This window comes from Grampus griseus (genome assembly GCF_964374135.1).
Source record: "Grampus griseus genome assembly, chromosome: 1".
Classification (NCBI taxonomy): Eukaryota; Metazoa; Chordata; class Mammalia; order Artiodactyla; family Delphinidae; genus Grampus; species Grampus griseus.
The window spans coordinates 25,502,574-25,519,567 of NC_139017.1; the positions used below are offsets into that span (position 1 = coordinate 25,502,574).

At 48.8% G+C, this 16,994-nt stretch overlaps 1 protein-coding gene across 1 annotated transcript in view; it reads right to left on the bottom strand.

The window, feature by feature from the left end:
- KIF26B (kinesin family member 26B) overlaps positions 1-16,994 on the bottom strand; it is a gene marked incomplete at both ends in the record, with an annotated part of 500,266 nt that overhangs the window by 17,600 nt on the left and 465,672 nt on the right. Inside the window, 2 exons of the mRNA XM_082652451.1 lie at positions 1,746-5,160; positions 6,178-6,340. Of these exons, the coding sequence (XP_082508577.1) occupies positions 1,746-5,160; positions 6,178-6,340 (3,578 nt within the window). The remainder of the gene's footprint in view (positions 1-1,745; positions 5,161-6,177; positions 6,341-16,994) is intronic.

A 16,994-nucleotide genomic window follows, 5' to 3' on the forward strand; every position in this document is an offset into this window, starting at 1 on the left:
AAAGGAAGTCATATTACCACCAATATTCTTTATATTATTTGCACCAACTTCTACAACGTGAGCAACAGAGATACCATGGTGGTTCTCTACCAACCCTTTCATTTTACTTTGATGTGAGAAAACTGAAGCCCAGAGAGTATAGTTATTCCCCAAACATCACACAGCCCAAGACCCCAAGTCTCCTGCTCTCTAGATCAATCATCCCACTGCACCAGGTCGAATTCTGCGCACTCTCCACCGACATGGAATCTCTAGGAATGGGACTGGAAAGGTGAACATTCATGATGTTCGGTTGTTTCCGCTGTTACCTGTACTACAAAGCACTCAGAAAACTCAAGGTTCTCTTCCTGGCAGTAAATTTCTAGTTCATTTTCACTAAGGAAATAACCAAAGCATTAAAGCAACCTCCACTAACAGATAATTGCCTGTCTCTTCTGCAGTTCCAAATGTCTCTAGTAATTGTAAAATCATGCCATCGAGCTAGGAGTTTCCTTTGAGGAGTTTTATGGCTTCTCTTAAAGAAGTTGCTTTTGATTTATGCTGATCATGTCTGACAGCCAGCATTTTTCTTAATAATAATCGTAAATAAGCGAGACAAGGTCACCCAGCCTGCAAGGAGCGTATCTCCACTGCCGTATCCATTATGGAGCCTGGGATCTACGGCAGCTGCTCACAGCAGTCCGACGCCCTCGGCACTCTCTATTAAACCCCATCTCTGGCACCCAGACTGGTGCTTTGATTTTACACAAACAGCCTAACCTAACAAGGGACCCTCGAGAACAGCATTTACAAAAGGAGGTAGCAGCAAGCAAGGACACGTGTAGAGCCTGCCGTCCACTCTCCAAGTGGTTAGTTTTTCTTCCTCTTTACTCCAGTGTAACAGCCAAACCAAACCATACAAGTCAAAAAAAGGGTAAAGCTATTGTAAGAATAAACTGGATTGGTAGATTCAAGATGCTAAGTTAGAGTACGTGAAAGCACTCTGTAGCACTCAAACTCATGTGAGCACATGGCAAACGTCACACAATAATCTGGACTTTGAAGACCAAGGCTGGGTAGATTGTAATAATAAGGTTTAACAACCGAGTACGGGGAAGGCCAGATTTTTTTGTTGTTGTTGTCAAAGGCTCTGGCTTAGGTACACTTCTTTGCTATTTTTAGTAACTGCTATCAATACATTTGAATGCCCTTGACCCTGAAAATAGGACCCAACAGCTGTCATGTTATACTGAATGGATTTCTGTTCTCCACTTGTCTTATACAGGGGGTTCTGCTCCCAGGTCTGCTGCTGAGACTCAGGGTTGAGGGTCTGAAGTAGAGCACCGTCAAAATAGATCAAAGCCTGATGCATACACCGCCTGGGAAATAAAGACATCGAAATTCTGACAGCCATGATGACTCCTGAACGTGCTGGGAGGCTAACCTCCTCATCGTATTTCACGATCTGTGATGGGGTGGGTGAATGGGGCGATCTACATCACAACGTCTAGAATTACAACATGACTGCATGGGTCCCTTGAGGTTGGTTTCTTTGATTTGAGGCAAGCAAATGGCTTATGATGTGCACTGACCACAGTCCCTACATTTGGACCGGAACATTCCGGAGTCTGCACTTGCCTGTGGTGTGACAGTGAAGCCCTCCATGGCTCTGTCCCCAGCAGGTGACAGGCGGTTGGGGACAGGGGCGCCCACCCCCGAGTCCTGGGGCCCGCCCTCCGCCCGTCGATGCCCGGGCCCGAGCCTACCTGAGTTGGCGCGCTTCTTCGGGGCTTTGAGGCTGCGGCAGCGCCCGCCCACGGAGCTGCTGTTCTCGCTCATGGAGTCCTGGGCGGACGACGCGCTGCCGGTGGCCTCGCTGTCGCGCATCATGCTCTCGTAGCCGCTGCTGCCGCCGCTGTGGTAGAAGAGCGCCGTCTTGCCCATGGCAGGCGGCAGCTCCCCACTCAGCACGCTGCTGTTGTCGCTGCCGTGGCCGCTGCTGCAGCGGTGGGGCCTGCGCGGCGGCGTGATCTTGCTGTAGGGCGAGGGCAGCGGGACGGCGGGTGGCGGGCGCTCGTCGGCGGTGGCCGCGCGCTCCTCCGCCTCGGGCCCCGCGCGCCCCGGCGGCCCCCGGGGCCCCGCGCCGCCCTGCAGCAGCTCCGAGATGCGCCCGTTCACCGCCCGCAGCGGCAGCTTGGACGCCAGGCCCGAGCCCCGGCTCCGGCTCAGCGATTGGGTGGACCAGGACATGTGCTTCCCGCCGGGGGGCGGGCCGGAGCTCTGGCCCACCGCCTGCGGCAGGGACTTGGTGGAGAAGCTCAGGGTCTTGGTGGTGGAGGTGGACAGGCTGCGGGCCTTGGGGCTGGCCAGGAGCAGCTTGCTCACGGCGGAGATCTTGGACTGGCTGGCCTTGGGCGAGGCCCCGGCCGACTGCGCGGGGCCCGGGTTGGTGGGCGAGGCCCCGGCGCTGCGGCCCGGGCTCCTCCCCGTGCGGGGCATGGTGCTGTCCTTCCCCGCGTGCAGCCTGGAGCTCACGGAGGACAGGCTCTCGGCCCTCTCCAGCGAGAGGCATTCGTAGTGGCTGACTGTTGTCCTGCCGAGAGAGTTGGTCCTGCTGGCCAGCTGCTCCAGTTTGACACCGAAGAGCTTGCTGCTGCAGCTGCCGGCATCCTTCGTCTTGCCGCTAGGCTCGTCTGGGAAGCTGGCGGAGAAGGGCGCCGGTTGGTTCAAGGGGCTGCTGGAGTTGCTGCTGCAGGCGCTGTGCTGGGGGCTGGCCCGGTTCTTCTGGTCCAAGCTGGACTTTCGGACAGGGGGCAGCGGGGGAGTGCCTTTGGGCCGAGCCAGGACACAGTGCTTGGGTGACGCCACCTTCCTCTCCAGGGTGGCCTTGGACGCCTGGGTGCTGGAAGCCGGGCCGATGCCGTTGGTCTCGGCAGGGCAGTGAGAGAAGAGGCTGTCCGGTTCCTCCTGCCGGCTGGCTTTCTGAAAAGCCCTGGGAAGGCTGCTCGACTTCAGGCTTTTGTTGAGATGCACAGGGCTCTGGGCAGCCACACTGGGCAGGGCCGTCTCACAGCCGTCCACAACCCTCCTGAAGTTGTCAGCCACAGGGGAGGCAGATACCTCACCGCTGCTGCTGCTAAGCCCGTCACTGGGGCTGGCCTTCCTGTCCTGTTCCGCTCTGGCCTCAGGCTTTGGGGGGCCTGGGGCAGTCTCGTGCCTCATCCCTGCTTCGTGGGGATAGGCATTCTCTTTCTTTACCTCCTCTTCTCGTTTCAGCCAGGGGTCCTCAAATTTCATCTCTTTCTTTGCACCACTTTCCTTGCTCTCCTGAGACCGGGCTGCTTTGGGGACTGAGCTGACGGTGGCAAGGGACGCCTCGGGCTCTTGGACGTTCCGGGGGCTCACGGCGATGCAGGGGTAAACCGTAATGTTGGTCTTCATGGGGATGTACCCTTCGCAGTTGCCCAGGCTGGCCGTATTCGAGATGGTGACCATGGCTTTGCCCAGCGTGGATATCTTGCAGCCTTTGACGGGGGTTGCTTTGTTGAAGGAGTCGTCCCCCATTTCCGACAAGAGGAGCAAACTGTCGGGGCCCTCCTTGGGCTTCTCTCGGCACACCACAGCGGTGTTCTGCGTGCCGCTGACGAACTCCGAGGCCGGAGGGTCTGCCATTGCTTCCCCATGCCCGAAACACGTCTGGGCTATGAAACTGTGGCAGGGCGGCTCGCCGTCACTGCCTGTGCTCATCTCGCTCAGCCAGGAGCTGATGGAGGAACGCCTGCTCCCTGTCTCCCGGGCCTTCTCATCCAGATTCAGTTTCGGGAGGGGCAAGAACTGCGTGATGCTGACCTCGGAGACAGGAGCCACGTTTGAGTAGCACTCGAGGTCCTCGCTGACGCTGCCGATGATGCTGACGGGCCTGGAGCCCGAGGCCAAGGCCTGCACCGAGCAGTCGCTGTTGAAGCTGATGATGCTGGTGGGGCGGCCGCCGCCCAGGACCCCGCTGATGGTCAGCTCCTCCACCAGCGTGAACACCAGCTCGTCCTCACCATTCAGCTCCAGGGGCTGCTGCACTGTCACCATCGTGGTGCTGCGTATCTCCTTCTTGGCATCTGCAGAAGTGGCTGCCTGATGTTCGGCGTCCACAGGGGATTCTGGGAACCCTTCACTCCCAGTAGACATGGATTTCTTCAAAACCTGGGGGCTCATTCCGACTGGGGGGGTACGTACCTCGGGCTGCAGCAGGGACTCACTAGATACCACGCCCGCATCCTTGCTGAAGGTGGGCAGGGGGGCAGGAGAAGGCAGGACACCCTTCTGGGTGTAGACTTTGCACCTCTGGGAAGGAGAGCTGGCCGGCTTGTACTCTGAGGTCTTGGACAGGCTGGCGATGCCCAGCCTGGGGGAGCCCATAGGCCTGGGCTTGCCTTCTACAAAGCCACAGGAGTTCAGGCTTTCCCGGCTGCTCTGGAGGCTGGGGCTCTGCACGAGCTGGGAAGAACCGTGCTGGCTGCCGCTGCCCGGGATGCTTCTGGGTGAGGCAGGGGTGGGGCTGTTGGTGAGCCACGCAGCAGGGACAGGGGAGTGATTCCCCTGCACCTTGGAGCCCGGGGGCTCACTGCCTTCTCTGGCTGTCAGCGGGCTATCTGACCCATCATCTTCCTTATCAGACTCACAGAGCGGGCTTGCCCCAGCTGCCTGGCTTAGCGGGACACTCTTGCTTCCTTGCTGTGCCCCAAACTGGGCCGGCAGCTCTTCGAAAGGGAACGTGCTGGACTCCTCACTGCCGTCAATGCAATCTAGCCTCTCCTGCAGCTCGGCGAACGTGTTGCACTTCAAGCAGTCCCTTTCCGATTTGCTGGCCGCGGCCTCTCCGGCCTCTGTGGACCGGCTGTCACCCCTGGCCGCCTTCTGCAGGGCCGGCACGATAGGGACAAAATCTGGAGGCCCCTCGTTGTCGGTGAGCTCCTTGTCAGAGAGGGCCGTGCCGTTTGGCCCAATGTAGATGACCGTGTCGCAGGACTGCTCGCTGCTGGAGGAGTAGTCGGGGTCGCTAGACAGGTGAGGGATTGGGAAGTCCGACTCCACGGCGGCCCTGGCGTGGAAGGGTCTCAGCTGGGTGGGCCTGCGCATTCTGCCTTCCTCACAGGAGCTCTCTCCCCCGGAGGAGCTCGACGTGTACTGTGAGTGAGAGGGGAACCGTTAGTGTGGGCCACCCTTCTAAGACAGCCCTCCCAGGGACCCTGACTTCGTGGGGCAACGGGTGGAGGCCACCGGCTCCATATAGGCCATCCAGACCCCAGTGGGCCTCCGTGCTTCTGGGCTGTCACCCGGGATGTGCCAGGCCAGTCACCCAAGCTATGCACGTCACGGCCTCATACTCGAAGGAAACCCCTGTGAGGCGCACTGGGGAAGCAGAGGCTGCTCGTGAAACGGGGTGACCCGCCCGGGTCCCATCTGACTGCCTAAGGACTGAGGAGGGGTCACCAGTTTGCACACCCAAACCATTTGTGACAACGTGTGCCACGGAACACTGGAAAGATGTGTTTTTGACCAAAAAAAAAAAAAAAGAAAGATACAAAAAGGAGGGGGAATGCCCCCCGCAAATCACCAGCTGGCTATGGACCAGTGTGACCACAATCATGATGATTTTCTCAAATGTTCTTGTCACACCACCACTGTCCTGGCTTTGCCTCGGCCTGAGAAAACGAGCCCAGTGGTTTCTAGCAGACTCTGCATCAACCAGAAACCACTGAATTAACATGACAACACCCAGCAGCCTGAGAATGCCTCCTGGAAATGCAAGGGAAGTAGGGCCACCTGAGCAAGGAGGGGTCAGTCAGTTGAAGCACCAAGGTAGGCAAGAGATAAACTATGAATAGTTCCCGTCCCTCTCAAAATTTTCAAAGTAGCAATCCATTTAAACTATCTAAAGTGGACCAAGTACTCCCTGTTAGGGGTCCAGGCTGGATGACCGAGGAAAGCACCAGCGGTGCGGAGGGGAAGTGACTTCAGTATCGGCCAGAAGGGGTTCCTGCCCCGGGGTGGTTGCTGAGCCGGGCCAGCGGCAGCCAGCCACGCTCACCACGCCCCTGGTGCTGGGGGATTCGAAATATTGATTTGGCCCTTTCTGACTCAGTTCCAGGGCAGGGCTACGAAAGCTCCTTCAGCCACCTGCACCCCCTGCAAGCTCCTTACCTTCGTTTTCTTTTTCTTCATCCTCAACACTCTCGAGGCAATCTGGATGGTGGACAGGGTTTCGGCATAGTTCCCAGCGGCGGCCGAGATGTGAGCGATCATGGTCGTGCGGCAGTTCACGTTCCCCAGGGACTCTCGCAGCAGCATGGTGAGCTTGCTTTCTCTGCCAACAAAGTGAATTAAGGCTGCATTAGCGGGCCGTGCTTCACTTTGGCTGTCAGGGTAGGGCTTCAGGCCCCTACGTGGCTTGTTGTGGGCAGTGGGGTTTTTTTCCCCGTTTTTTAAATGGCAAACTAATTAACATCATCTTCTACACGAGGCTATCTGTAGTTGACAGCTGAGCAAGTGCTTCCAACCCCAAGGATGGAATTCATGCAAAACACCTCCCCTGGCACCGCCGTCCTGGCCGTGATGGGGTATTCCTGTGTGTCTGCGTGTGTGCATATGACATTGCACGTAATGAGACCTGGGAATAGAAATGAGAGGAAAGGATGGAGAGAGCACAGCTCTGTGATCGGTGATTCGGCATGCTAGCTGCACACCCGGCCCTTCTCTGCAAGTTTCTGCACCAGGCAATCCCCACAACAAAGAGCAGTTCCCCAGCCGTGAACTTGTATTGAAGATCTCTGGGTCTGTAATACATACAAGGTTTCTTTTGCCAAGGAGTTGCACCCACTTTATTGCCATCGTCTCTTAACTCCTATCTGCACACGGTAGTGATGAAGGAAAATGTATTCATATTCCTGATTATTACTGGGGACACACAGACGTAGGCCCGAGCACTCACTCCATCAGCAACGGAAAGCAGAACTTTCTAGAAGGGACTCCTCTGGGGACTTTGCAGGTGCTGCGTGGGGCCAGTGCCCTGAGGGGTGATAACGAGGCCCAGGAGTTTACAGATGGTGTCTCTAGGCTCTTTAAAAAGTGGTCTGGAGGAATGGCTCATGTCTTTCCATTCCTATACTTGTCCCAACATTCTTCCTGCCTTGCTTTTAAGAGGCTTCTGCTTACGTCATCATCTTACCTGCTGCGAAATGTCACTTCATCTCTGGAGACTCCCCTGATCCCAAAGGCTGAGGGAGGCTCTTTGCTTTCCATGCCCTGTGTTGAGTTTATTTTGCCAGATGAGAGGGGTTTGTCCTCACGCCTGTGTCTGCATCAGACTCTTAGCCAGACATCCCCTCCTTTCCCCTCCACCCCGCCAACTCAGCTCTCTGGAGAGAGACTGTCCAGCTCAGGAGACTCAGTGTGACATGCAGGCCGCTGTCAGCAGGGAGTAGACCTTGGAGACAGGAAACCACTTCACATGTGACCTGCATCAGGCCTTCAGGGAGGAAAGACTGGTGTAAGAGCAATAGTTTCCCTTTCCGTCTGGGACCAATTAAGGTGTCAGTTCAGGGATACTGGGCTCACTATGACTCAGTGCCAGGGCAATTTAAAAATATAGCAGGGTTTCCCTTCGAGCAAAATAATCAGTGATAAAAGTGATGGAAGGAGAGTGCTATGGACTGAATGTTTATGTGTCCTCCAAATTCATGTGTTGAAACCTAACACCCCAAGTGATGGTACCTGGAAGTCGGACCTTGGGGAGGTGATTAGGTCATGAGGGTGGAGCCCACATGAGTGGAATTAGTGGCCTTATAAAAAAGACCCTGGAGAGTTTCCTTGTCCTTTCTGTTATGTGAGGACACAGTGAGAAGACAGCTGCCTGTGAGCCAAGAAGTGGGCCCTCACCAGACACAAATCCCCTAGCACCTTAATCTTGGATTCCCAGCCTCCAGAACTGTGAGAAATAAATGACTGTTACCTAAGCCCCTCAGTCTATGGTATTCTGTTATAGCAGCCTGAACTGACTTGGACAGAAAGCTAAGTGGGGTGTGGAGGAAGAGACCTCCAGCCCTAGCTTCGGGCTCTAAACATTTAACTTCCTTCAAAATGTCTATCAGGAATATCATGGACACCACCAGAGCTGACGACCAGATGGGGAAGTCAAGTCCCATTCCTGGCACACATTCTCAGCAGAGACACTGCACCTGGATGAGTTTAGGACTTTGTCTTCCATATGGGAAGTGGAAGATAGATTCCATTAGGGTTAAGTTGTGATCATATATGGTTAATTCTTATTATTCATGATAGTTATTTTTTGTTATGTCTCCATGAACACTGAATTAGTGAATGCTGAGCCATGCTCCTAGGGGAAATACATGGTTTTAGGTTCCTGAGACCCTCTGGTCACGATATTTCATCAGTGGATCAATACATAATCTTGTTTTATGTGCATATCTCTTTAAAGACACCTTAATTTCTATTTGTTATAAATAATGAATTATATATACTTTCTATATAATAAAACACTAGCTGAGAAGGGTTGAACATTTCCCTGACCCTGGGTAACATGACCATAAATTTCTTGGGCTTTAAGCCTTATGGTATTTTCCACTATGCTTTTAAAAAAAAAACTGGTCATATTGTGATCCACAAATACAGCCTGTTTCTACAGCTTCATTATGCACTTTAGACGTAACCTGAGTACTTTCCAGAGCAGTCAGATATACATCGGTGAATTTCCTCTTCCTTTCTCTGGATGTGCCATGTTGTTGATCCATTAACACTGAACTCACACCAACAGCACTATAATATGCCTGAATGAAACTTCTCTAACATATATTTTCTCTGCAAGGTACATCACAGCCTTCTTGCACTAAAGAACACTAGACAGCACTGCGGCACTACACCTAGGGGCCTACTTTAAACAGTGAGATCACCAAAAAAAAGCACAGAAATACTAAAAACACGTGTCCCTAAATAGACTGCAAAAAGGACCCTTGTTCGCATGAAGAGAGGTGAAACAAGAAGGCAGGGCTGTTGCCTTGTCCAGTTTCAGCTGGGAACATGTGCATTGGGTGGCTCAGAGTTTTTGCTACTAAGCATGTCTGCAAATTATGGTAAAAGTATGGATTTTGAACATAATTCACAACATGGAATCTGCAAATGATTCCAAGGACCGACGGTACGATGACGTTCCTGATACGTCTTGTTCATCAGTTGCACTCTGCTGAAGGTACACCCCACTTATTTCTCCATGTGACCCCGTAAAGTCTTCAGGAAACGATACCAAAGACAGAATAAACAGATATAGCACTGTTATATCAAACTGTTTGCCCTGTGTATTTCCACATGATTCCCCATTCATGAGTCAATCATAGGACAATTTTATTTTTTTAAGTCCACATTGTTGGAAGAAGCCAGGGCATGTGTGTTGCTTGGCAACCAGCATTTTAGCTCTCCTTTGGAAAGCCAGTAAAACTGCCGGCAAGCCTGTTTCATGTGGGCCTCTCTAGACTCTAAAACATACCTTATGGGAGTGAAAGATGGTGGCTATAAAGCTTTGTTTTTTTCCACCTCTTCATGATCCTTTAACTTGGAACAAAGACAATTAAATTGGGGAGGGAAGGTGAAAGAACGGACAGGGTACTAAAGGCTGCAAACTGTAGGTTTCACTCAGTGTCTTTGGGAGGAAACTAAAAAGGTTCAAAAGAGTTTCTAGGGCAGTGGTCAGCACAAACTCAGTTTGCACTCTGCATGCAGACTGAGGCTAGAGGAAGAGGAGAGCGCAGGGGCAGAGCTGCTTGCCACTGAGCCTCAGGGCCAGGCTGGACGAGGATTTAGACTCGGGGGCCGTGTGGGAGAGATAGGTTGGGTGGCAGAGGAAAGCACTGGTGATGGAGCAGAGCTGACTGGGGTCTGGGAAGAACCATGTTGTTTTTTCAGGCAGCCATGTTCTATGCACACATATTCCCCCTCCCTCCCACCCCAACGGTACACACCTTTTAAAATGATTTTTGGAAAAATGTCTTACTTTTCAAAATAAGTCAACCTTTTATTAGAGCAAGAGGACACCAAAAGATGGCATAATGAGTAAATTTTAATTAATAATATTAATTTTACAAGAGCATGAAAGAGAATGTAGTACTCTAGGACAGGGGCTGACAAACTAAGGCCTGTAGGCCAAATCTGGCCCACTGCCTGTATTTGTAAATAAAGTTTTATTGGGACACAGCCACACCAATTTTTTATGCTTTCATGCTACAACAGCAGAGGTGAGTAGTTGTGACAGAGTCTGTATGGCCCCCTAAAGCCACAAATATTTGCTATCTGGTCCCTTACAGAAAAAGTCCATTGACGTGTGTTGTAGAGTAATGACATAAGGTGGTTTCATTTTATACAGAGTGCCAAAGAGTTACCAACCAGAGCACAAAGGTGTGTCTTAATTTCCTTACTATTCAATAATCTTGTTCTGATTTGATAGTTGTCTGTGTTGTCTTTCTTTCAGTTCAGATGTTTCATGAAGGGAGAGCTTTTAAAGTCAGCAGCATGGAAACAGGCAGAGGAACAAATGCTGGCTTACGAAATCACTTGACCATCAGGACACAGCTATCAGCAACTGCCCCAGTCATTTCCTATGTGATGCAGAGCCTGTCCTTCTCAAGGGGGCTGTGAGGTTGCTCACCCTCCTTCAACTTGTTAACTCGTGAATGTCCATAGTGGCTCACTCAAGAAGCATTTGGTGAGTTCCGACTATCAGGAAGCCACCCTGCAGACGCTGAGAACGTGCACGGCAGAGAGCCTAGCGGACCTCAAGAAGCCCGCTATCCAGTGAGGGAGACACATATGTAAACACACATACCATCCGTTAAAGCTAACAACAGAAGAACAAATCTGAAATAGCACATGCTAAGGAAAGACCCTCAAGGCTGTGGGGTGTCTCCACCATCACTGTTAACTCCCTGATGGCTAGAGAACACCCAGACCTTGATGTCTCCTTGGCTGGGATTCTCCTACGTGGCAGGCATCCAGGGACGTATGAGCTTGAGGTCCCCCAAAACACCCAACAGAATTCTAAATTCCTTTCTGAAAGGACAGTCTGGAATCTCTAGCTCCTCGTTCTCTGACCCTGAGAGCTGGGAAACTCTCTCAACTGGTAATCTGGTACCGGGCCACCAGTGAAATGAGATGTCCAAAGTCACACATTTGCAATGTTGGCCAGGTAATTTCATAAGAAAAAAGCCATTCCTTTCATGAGAGCTGTTAAATATATTTCTTCCCCAGGAAGGAGGTGAAGAACTCTGGAAGTAGAAAGAAAGGCATCTATGGACCACGTTCTTTTGAAGGAGAAAAAAATAGTGAGCTCTGAATTGCCAGGTTGGGCAACCCAATTACAGGACCATGGGATGGCTCTTCCTCAAGGCCTGCTTCTTGTGAGAGAGAACCATAAATGTCCACTTACAGACATGGGTCTGTTGTCAAAAATGTGCCTCCTTTAATGCAAAAACAATGAGGGCACAGAAGAAAGCAAAATGAGTTATGTTAATTCTAAATAAAATGAAAGGAAAGGAGCTTAGTTAATCTAGAAAACTAATTAATCTCCAGAACAATTTGCAAGAGAAGGATTCCTGTGGGCAGCAGACGTATAAATCATAAACGTACACACATGCATCCACCCAGGCGTACACACAAGCATGCTCTTTTTTAGAAGAGGGAGACAGGGCTTGTTTATTTTTAAGCAATGCACCATTGGCATTCAAGAATGGAAACCACACACTGAATTCTTACCGGTGTCAGATATTCAGATCAAGATAACACCCAATGTTTACATGCCAAGAAAATGTTGGTATCGCTCACATGGTCAAGGATATGACCCTGGAACTACATTGCATTCTCGTACCTATCCCATTTTCTACCCACTTTACCTGTGAACTGCCAGACTGTATTGTAGAGCCCCAGACAGAGAGCTTGAGATGCTGGGCACGAGTTGCCAGGGATCGAGCCCGCTCTAAGAGTTCTGATCTCCCAGCCTTCGCCCCCCAACACCAGGTCCCTGCATCCACCCACTGATCACCGGGGGAGAGGAGAGTGAAGAGGAACAAAGAACAGAAAGGCAAAGAAAGCCCAGAGGTAGGCTAAAATCATGAACTTGGCCTAGTTTTTCGCTACTCTACACCCTTTCTCCCACTGACCCTGTCTCCTTCCACTCACATCCTGTTGGTCTGTGAACATCCTCTTAGACTATTGCCTGAAGGGTCACCATTGTTGTCCTCTGGAGACCAGCCCAAGGTCTGGGGACAAGGGTCCCAAGACACCAGCATCCGTGGCCCATTGCTCCTGGCCAAGGTGTGCAAGATCAGTGCGGTTCTTTCTCTCTCATTAGAAAGCATTGTGAGAGGGCAGACTGAGTCACCAGGCCCCCGGGTGAGGGCAAACTCTCATGCCTCTGTCTGTCTTCTAGGTTCCAAGCAAGTATGCTTACTTGTGACACTATTGAGTTGTGACACTGAAATACATACATCCACAAGGGAAAAATCACTTCCCTTGCGTTTATTTATTTGTAAGGGATTGGTGGTGCCCTGTTCATGATTGCTTCACAGACATTCACATGTTTGGGAGAAGACTTTACACGCCTCCTTGCCTGGGAAGCTGTCTGCTCTGCAGGAGTGGCCTTTTCTCAGCAATGTTCCCCTCAAGGATGCCAACATTTTAGGACATGAATTTTCTGGTTTCTGGTATTAGAGAACAGCCCAAACCTTGGTACAAGCCAAGCTATCCTAATGGCATTTTCAAAAGGAGTTCATGAAGTTAAAGGGCTTTCTGCTCAGTTTCAGATAATACTCCATTTGTACTGCAAATGGCATAAGCAGGTCTGTGTTGTGGGATGCTGGGAAGGAGTGTGCGTAAACCTGGCAACCTTGATAGAGAAGCACGGTTCTCAGGTCTTCCAATGAGAGTGACTCTGGCTTGCAGAATAAAGTACTGGCGAAAATAGCTGCCTGTGTCTGGCGCGTGTGTTAGAGGTGCCTCTGCCAGCACTGGCATGCAGCAGCGTGGGAGATGATGAGACTGCTCCTCAGAGGACAGCTTAGAAGAGGACCCGGAAGAGAACCACCCACTGCCAGCAGAAGGACCAGCCTTTGTGATCTGACTGATATGCTACCTGGTATGAGTTCACGCCTTACCTAACCGAAGACCACCTGTTGGTGAAGGTCCTAAGAGTGGTCAAGGTTAACCTAGCTGTTCTCTCATGGAGCTCTTTAGTAAAAACTATAGAACCCTAGCACAAACAGCATCATTTGGGGACACCTCTGATGCAGGGTAACACATGGGAGAGATGCGTTCTCCCCATGCCATCCTGTTTATCCAGGGCTGGCACCATGGTGGCTTGACAACTTTGGTGGCTGTACCCAATGGGAGGCAGGAGAGCGGTGATGGGGCCCAACAGGGGCCTCTATTCTAGGTGAAGCAGGAGTTGCCCCCAGCAGGACTACATGACGAGCATTCACGAGAGCTCCCTAAGGGACGTCGGAAAGGATCTGGATAGAAAGACAGTCTACATAAACTAGAGGGTTTAAACTGTAGGGATGGGTTGGGGGCCAAGGAAATCTGAGTTATGACTTTACTCATTTACCCCTGTACCCACAGGAAGATGAAATCTAAGGAAATTTGGGCTACATGAATCCATTTGATCTTGGATATCAGTGTTCTGTTTATCTGAATAAGATAAAATTCACATTAATTCAGCCCACTTCATGAGAAAGACCAGCTGTAAACAGGGAATAGACTCAGAATATTTCAAAAGAAGTTTATAATGTAACTTGAGTTTATAGCTAACAGAAGGTTTCAAGTTAAAATCCTAATTAATCTGCTTTGATCTCACTTGAGATACATTTGCAATTATTGAAGTGGCTATAAAATACGGGTTCACTTATATACATTAAATGTGTTTCATGAAAACTTTCTTATATTATTCTTTTGCTTAACAATTCATTCCGTCTTATCTAGAGCAAGAAAAAATTTCCATCCTGGTCTAGTCGTTGATCACTCAATTACTAGAATGTGAATTACTTCTAGTATTCTAAATCTAAGTTCTGCTCAGGAAAACATACATTCATTTGAAGGCTGTAGCACTCAGGTATAACATAAGACATCTTAAAGATAATTCATGTAATTAGAAGCACAATATAGAAAGTCCACTGATTCTACGGTACAAGGTTGAAAGATAGATACAAACTTCCAGTTATAAAATAAATAAGTTATGGGGATGTAATGTATGGCACAGTGACTATAATTAGTAATGATACTGTATTGCATATTTGAAAGTTGCTGAGAGTAAATATTAAAAGTTCTTATCACAAGAAAAAAACATTTTTTAACTTATAGTGGCAGATGTTAACTAGAATTATTATGGTGATCATTTTGCAATATATACAAATATTGAATCATTATGTTGTACACCTGAAACTAATATAATGTCATGTCATTTATACTTCAATAAAAATTCTTAATTGGGAATAAAAGAAAAAATAGAAAAATAATTTTTTAGAACCACAGAGTATGAGTTGAAAGGATTCTTAGGGGTCACTGCATTTACTAATAACAGGACTGCCACTGTTACAGGTGATCTGCTTTCAGACAGAATATTCTTAATGACTGAACACTTACCATCTCCCAGGCAGCCTGTGTAATATTTTTGAATAGCCTCAATTATTAGAAAGCTCTTTCTTATATTGAACTTATATCTTCCTTATACTTCTAACCCACAGACACTCAACTCTGTTTTCTAGGGGCACACAAGGTGTGCAAAAAGAATAATCCTTTTGCACACACTGGCCCTTCACATTTTGAAAGACATTTATCACGTCCTCCTTAAAAGTTCTCTTGCTTGGGAATAGTCCATGTTCCTTCCATTGCTCTTCGAATAGTTGGTTGGTCATCCAAGCTCCACTAAGCCCCCCTCTACCTACCACATAATTTAGTACTTCCTCTTCACTCAGACTTGTCTTGACTCCTGTATAGTCAAGAATATGGCCTTGCTCGAAGAGCTCTAGCCTTTGCCCTCAGCTTCTGGGAAGTAATCTGTATTGTATCTGCTGGGGGTATCTTTGTGTAGGGTGGGGACTGGCCACAGGAGATCATAGGGCCACACCCAATAGTCTTAGGGTAGGAGGTGGCCATGCCAGAAAGATCAACTACGTGATTTAGGTCATTGGCTTTGGGTCATGTGTCAACCTAGAGACCGAGTTCAACCAAGTTGGAAATCAATCAATCAATCATGTCTACGTAATGAAGCCCCAGTAAAAACTCTGCACACCAAAGCTCACTGTATATTGTCACACATCGACAATGGGAGGGTAACACACTCTGTCTCCACAGAAGACAATGGAGGCTTCATGTTTGGAACCCTCCCAAACTCTGCCCTCTGCATCTCTTCCTTTGGATGATTTTAATCTGTATCCTTTCTCTATAATAAGATGTAGCTGTGAGTACTTTCAGTGAGTCTCTGAGTCCTTCTAGTGAATTACCAAACCTGAAGGTGATTTTGGGAACCCTCTAAACTTGTAGCTGGTGTCAGAAGTGAGAGTAGTCTTCTCTGGATTCTTCCTCTAATTTTGTAGTTGGACCCTAACTCCTTGCAGTTGGTGTCAGAAGTCTTGGGCAGACTTGGCAGTCCAAGGACTGTGCCCTCAAACCTCACAGTTTGGTTAATTCCAGGTAGCTCTTTTCAGCAAGGTCCTTGAGGGCAAGAGCTATGCTTTTATTTTGATCTTTCTTTTTATTTTGATCTTTCTTCACAGTAATTCAAACAATGTTATGACTTATTAGCTCCGGGACAGAAAGGGAAAGATCCTATATTTAGTTGTACTTACTTTAGCATAATCAAGAGCTAGGAATGTCATCCCTTTGATGAAAAACAAAACAAAACAAAAACAATAACTTAGAAGGCAAATCAGTAGCCCTTATGGACAAATAGAAAATAATAGGTCCATAGGTTTCCCCTGAATTAACGGACTACCAAAAATTGAGTATGCTAATGAAGTTTGAGATACTATAAAGGGGTGCTTAATGGTTCATTAAGCATTTAGTGAACTCTGAAGACTGGTCTGTACAGATGCATGCTCATTTTTTAATCCATCTGCAGGACCAGATTAGGAGTAATAATAATGTTTAGATTGCTACTGCAATTTAGAATGCAAATACTACTCTGACATTTTACACATTATCTGAAGTTTTACTTCCTTTTAAAAATTTATTTGGCCCAAGCCATTACGATTAATTACGATGTTTTGCAACAGACATTTCTATAGCCTTGTCACTTTTTATAGAGCCTTTGCAGTGGTTTATGACAGCTTTACTGGGGGAGGGATAAGGAAATATCTCAATGATGTTACATTATGAGCATTACACATCTTCTGAGTACAGATGAGCTCATTGTACTATTTAGAAACTTTGCTATTCTTCAGCTTTAAATCATCCTCAGGTTTAGGGGCATGTGTTAATTCCAATGTCAGAGATCTCTGCAGTAATCCGAAAGGCACTGATGGGTGACAGAGATGGAGTCAAGAGTCATGTTGTCATGGTAACCCAGAGCTTCTCCCCTGATTTCTGCTCACCCCCTCCTTCTCCGTGGATTCTCAAAGAATTCTCAAGAAGAAGAAAATGAAAGCTGCAAATGGAATTCTTGATATAATAAAATCCTATTTTCGCCTAGCGCCTGAACTCAAATCTTTCCCACTGCTTTCCCACGACACCATCCCCAAGCCTCCTATATCGCCTTAGTGATAAACTTATAGTTTTAGAACATTCCTATGCTTTTTCATGAGTTTTAGTGTTTACTTCAGGTAAGAAACTTACATGAAGCTTATGTTTGATGTGGCATTTCGATGGTGCCTCTTTCTATAGCTCAGTCTGTGATCACCCTTCAGGGTTATTAGAACGGTGCAGAAACTGGGCTTTGAAAATCTGCAAATGTAGTTAGAGTTCTTTCA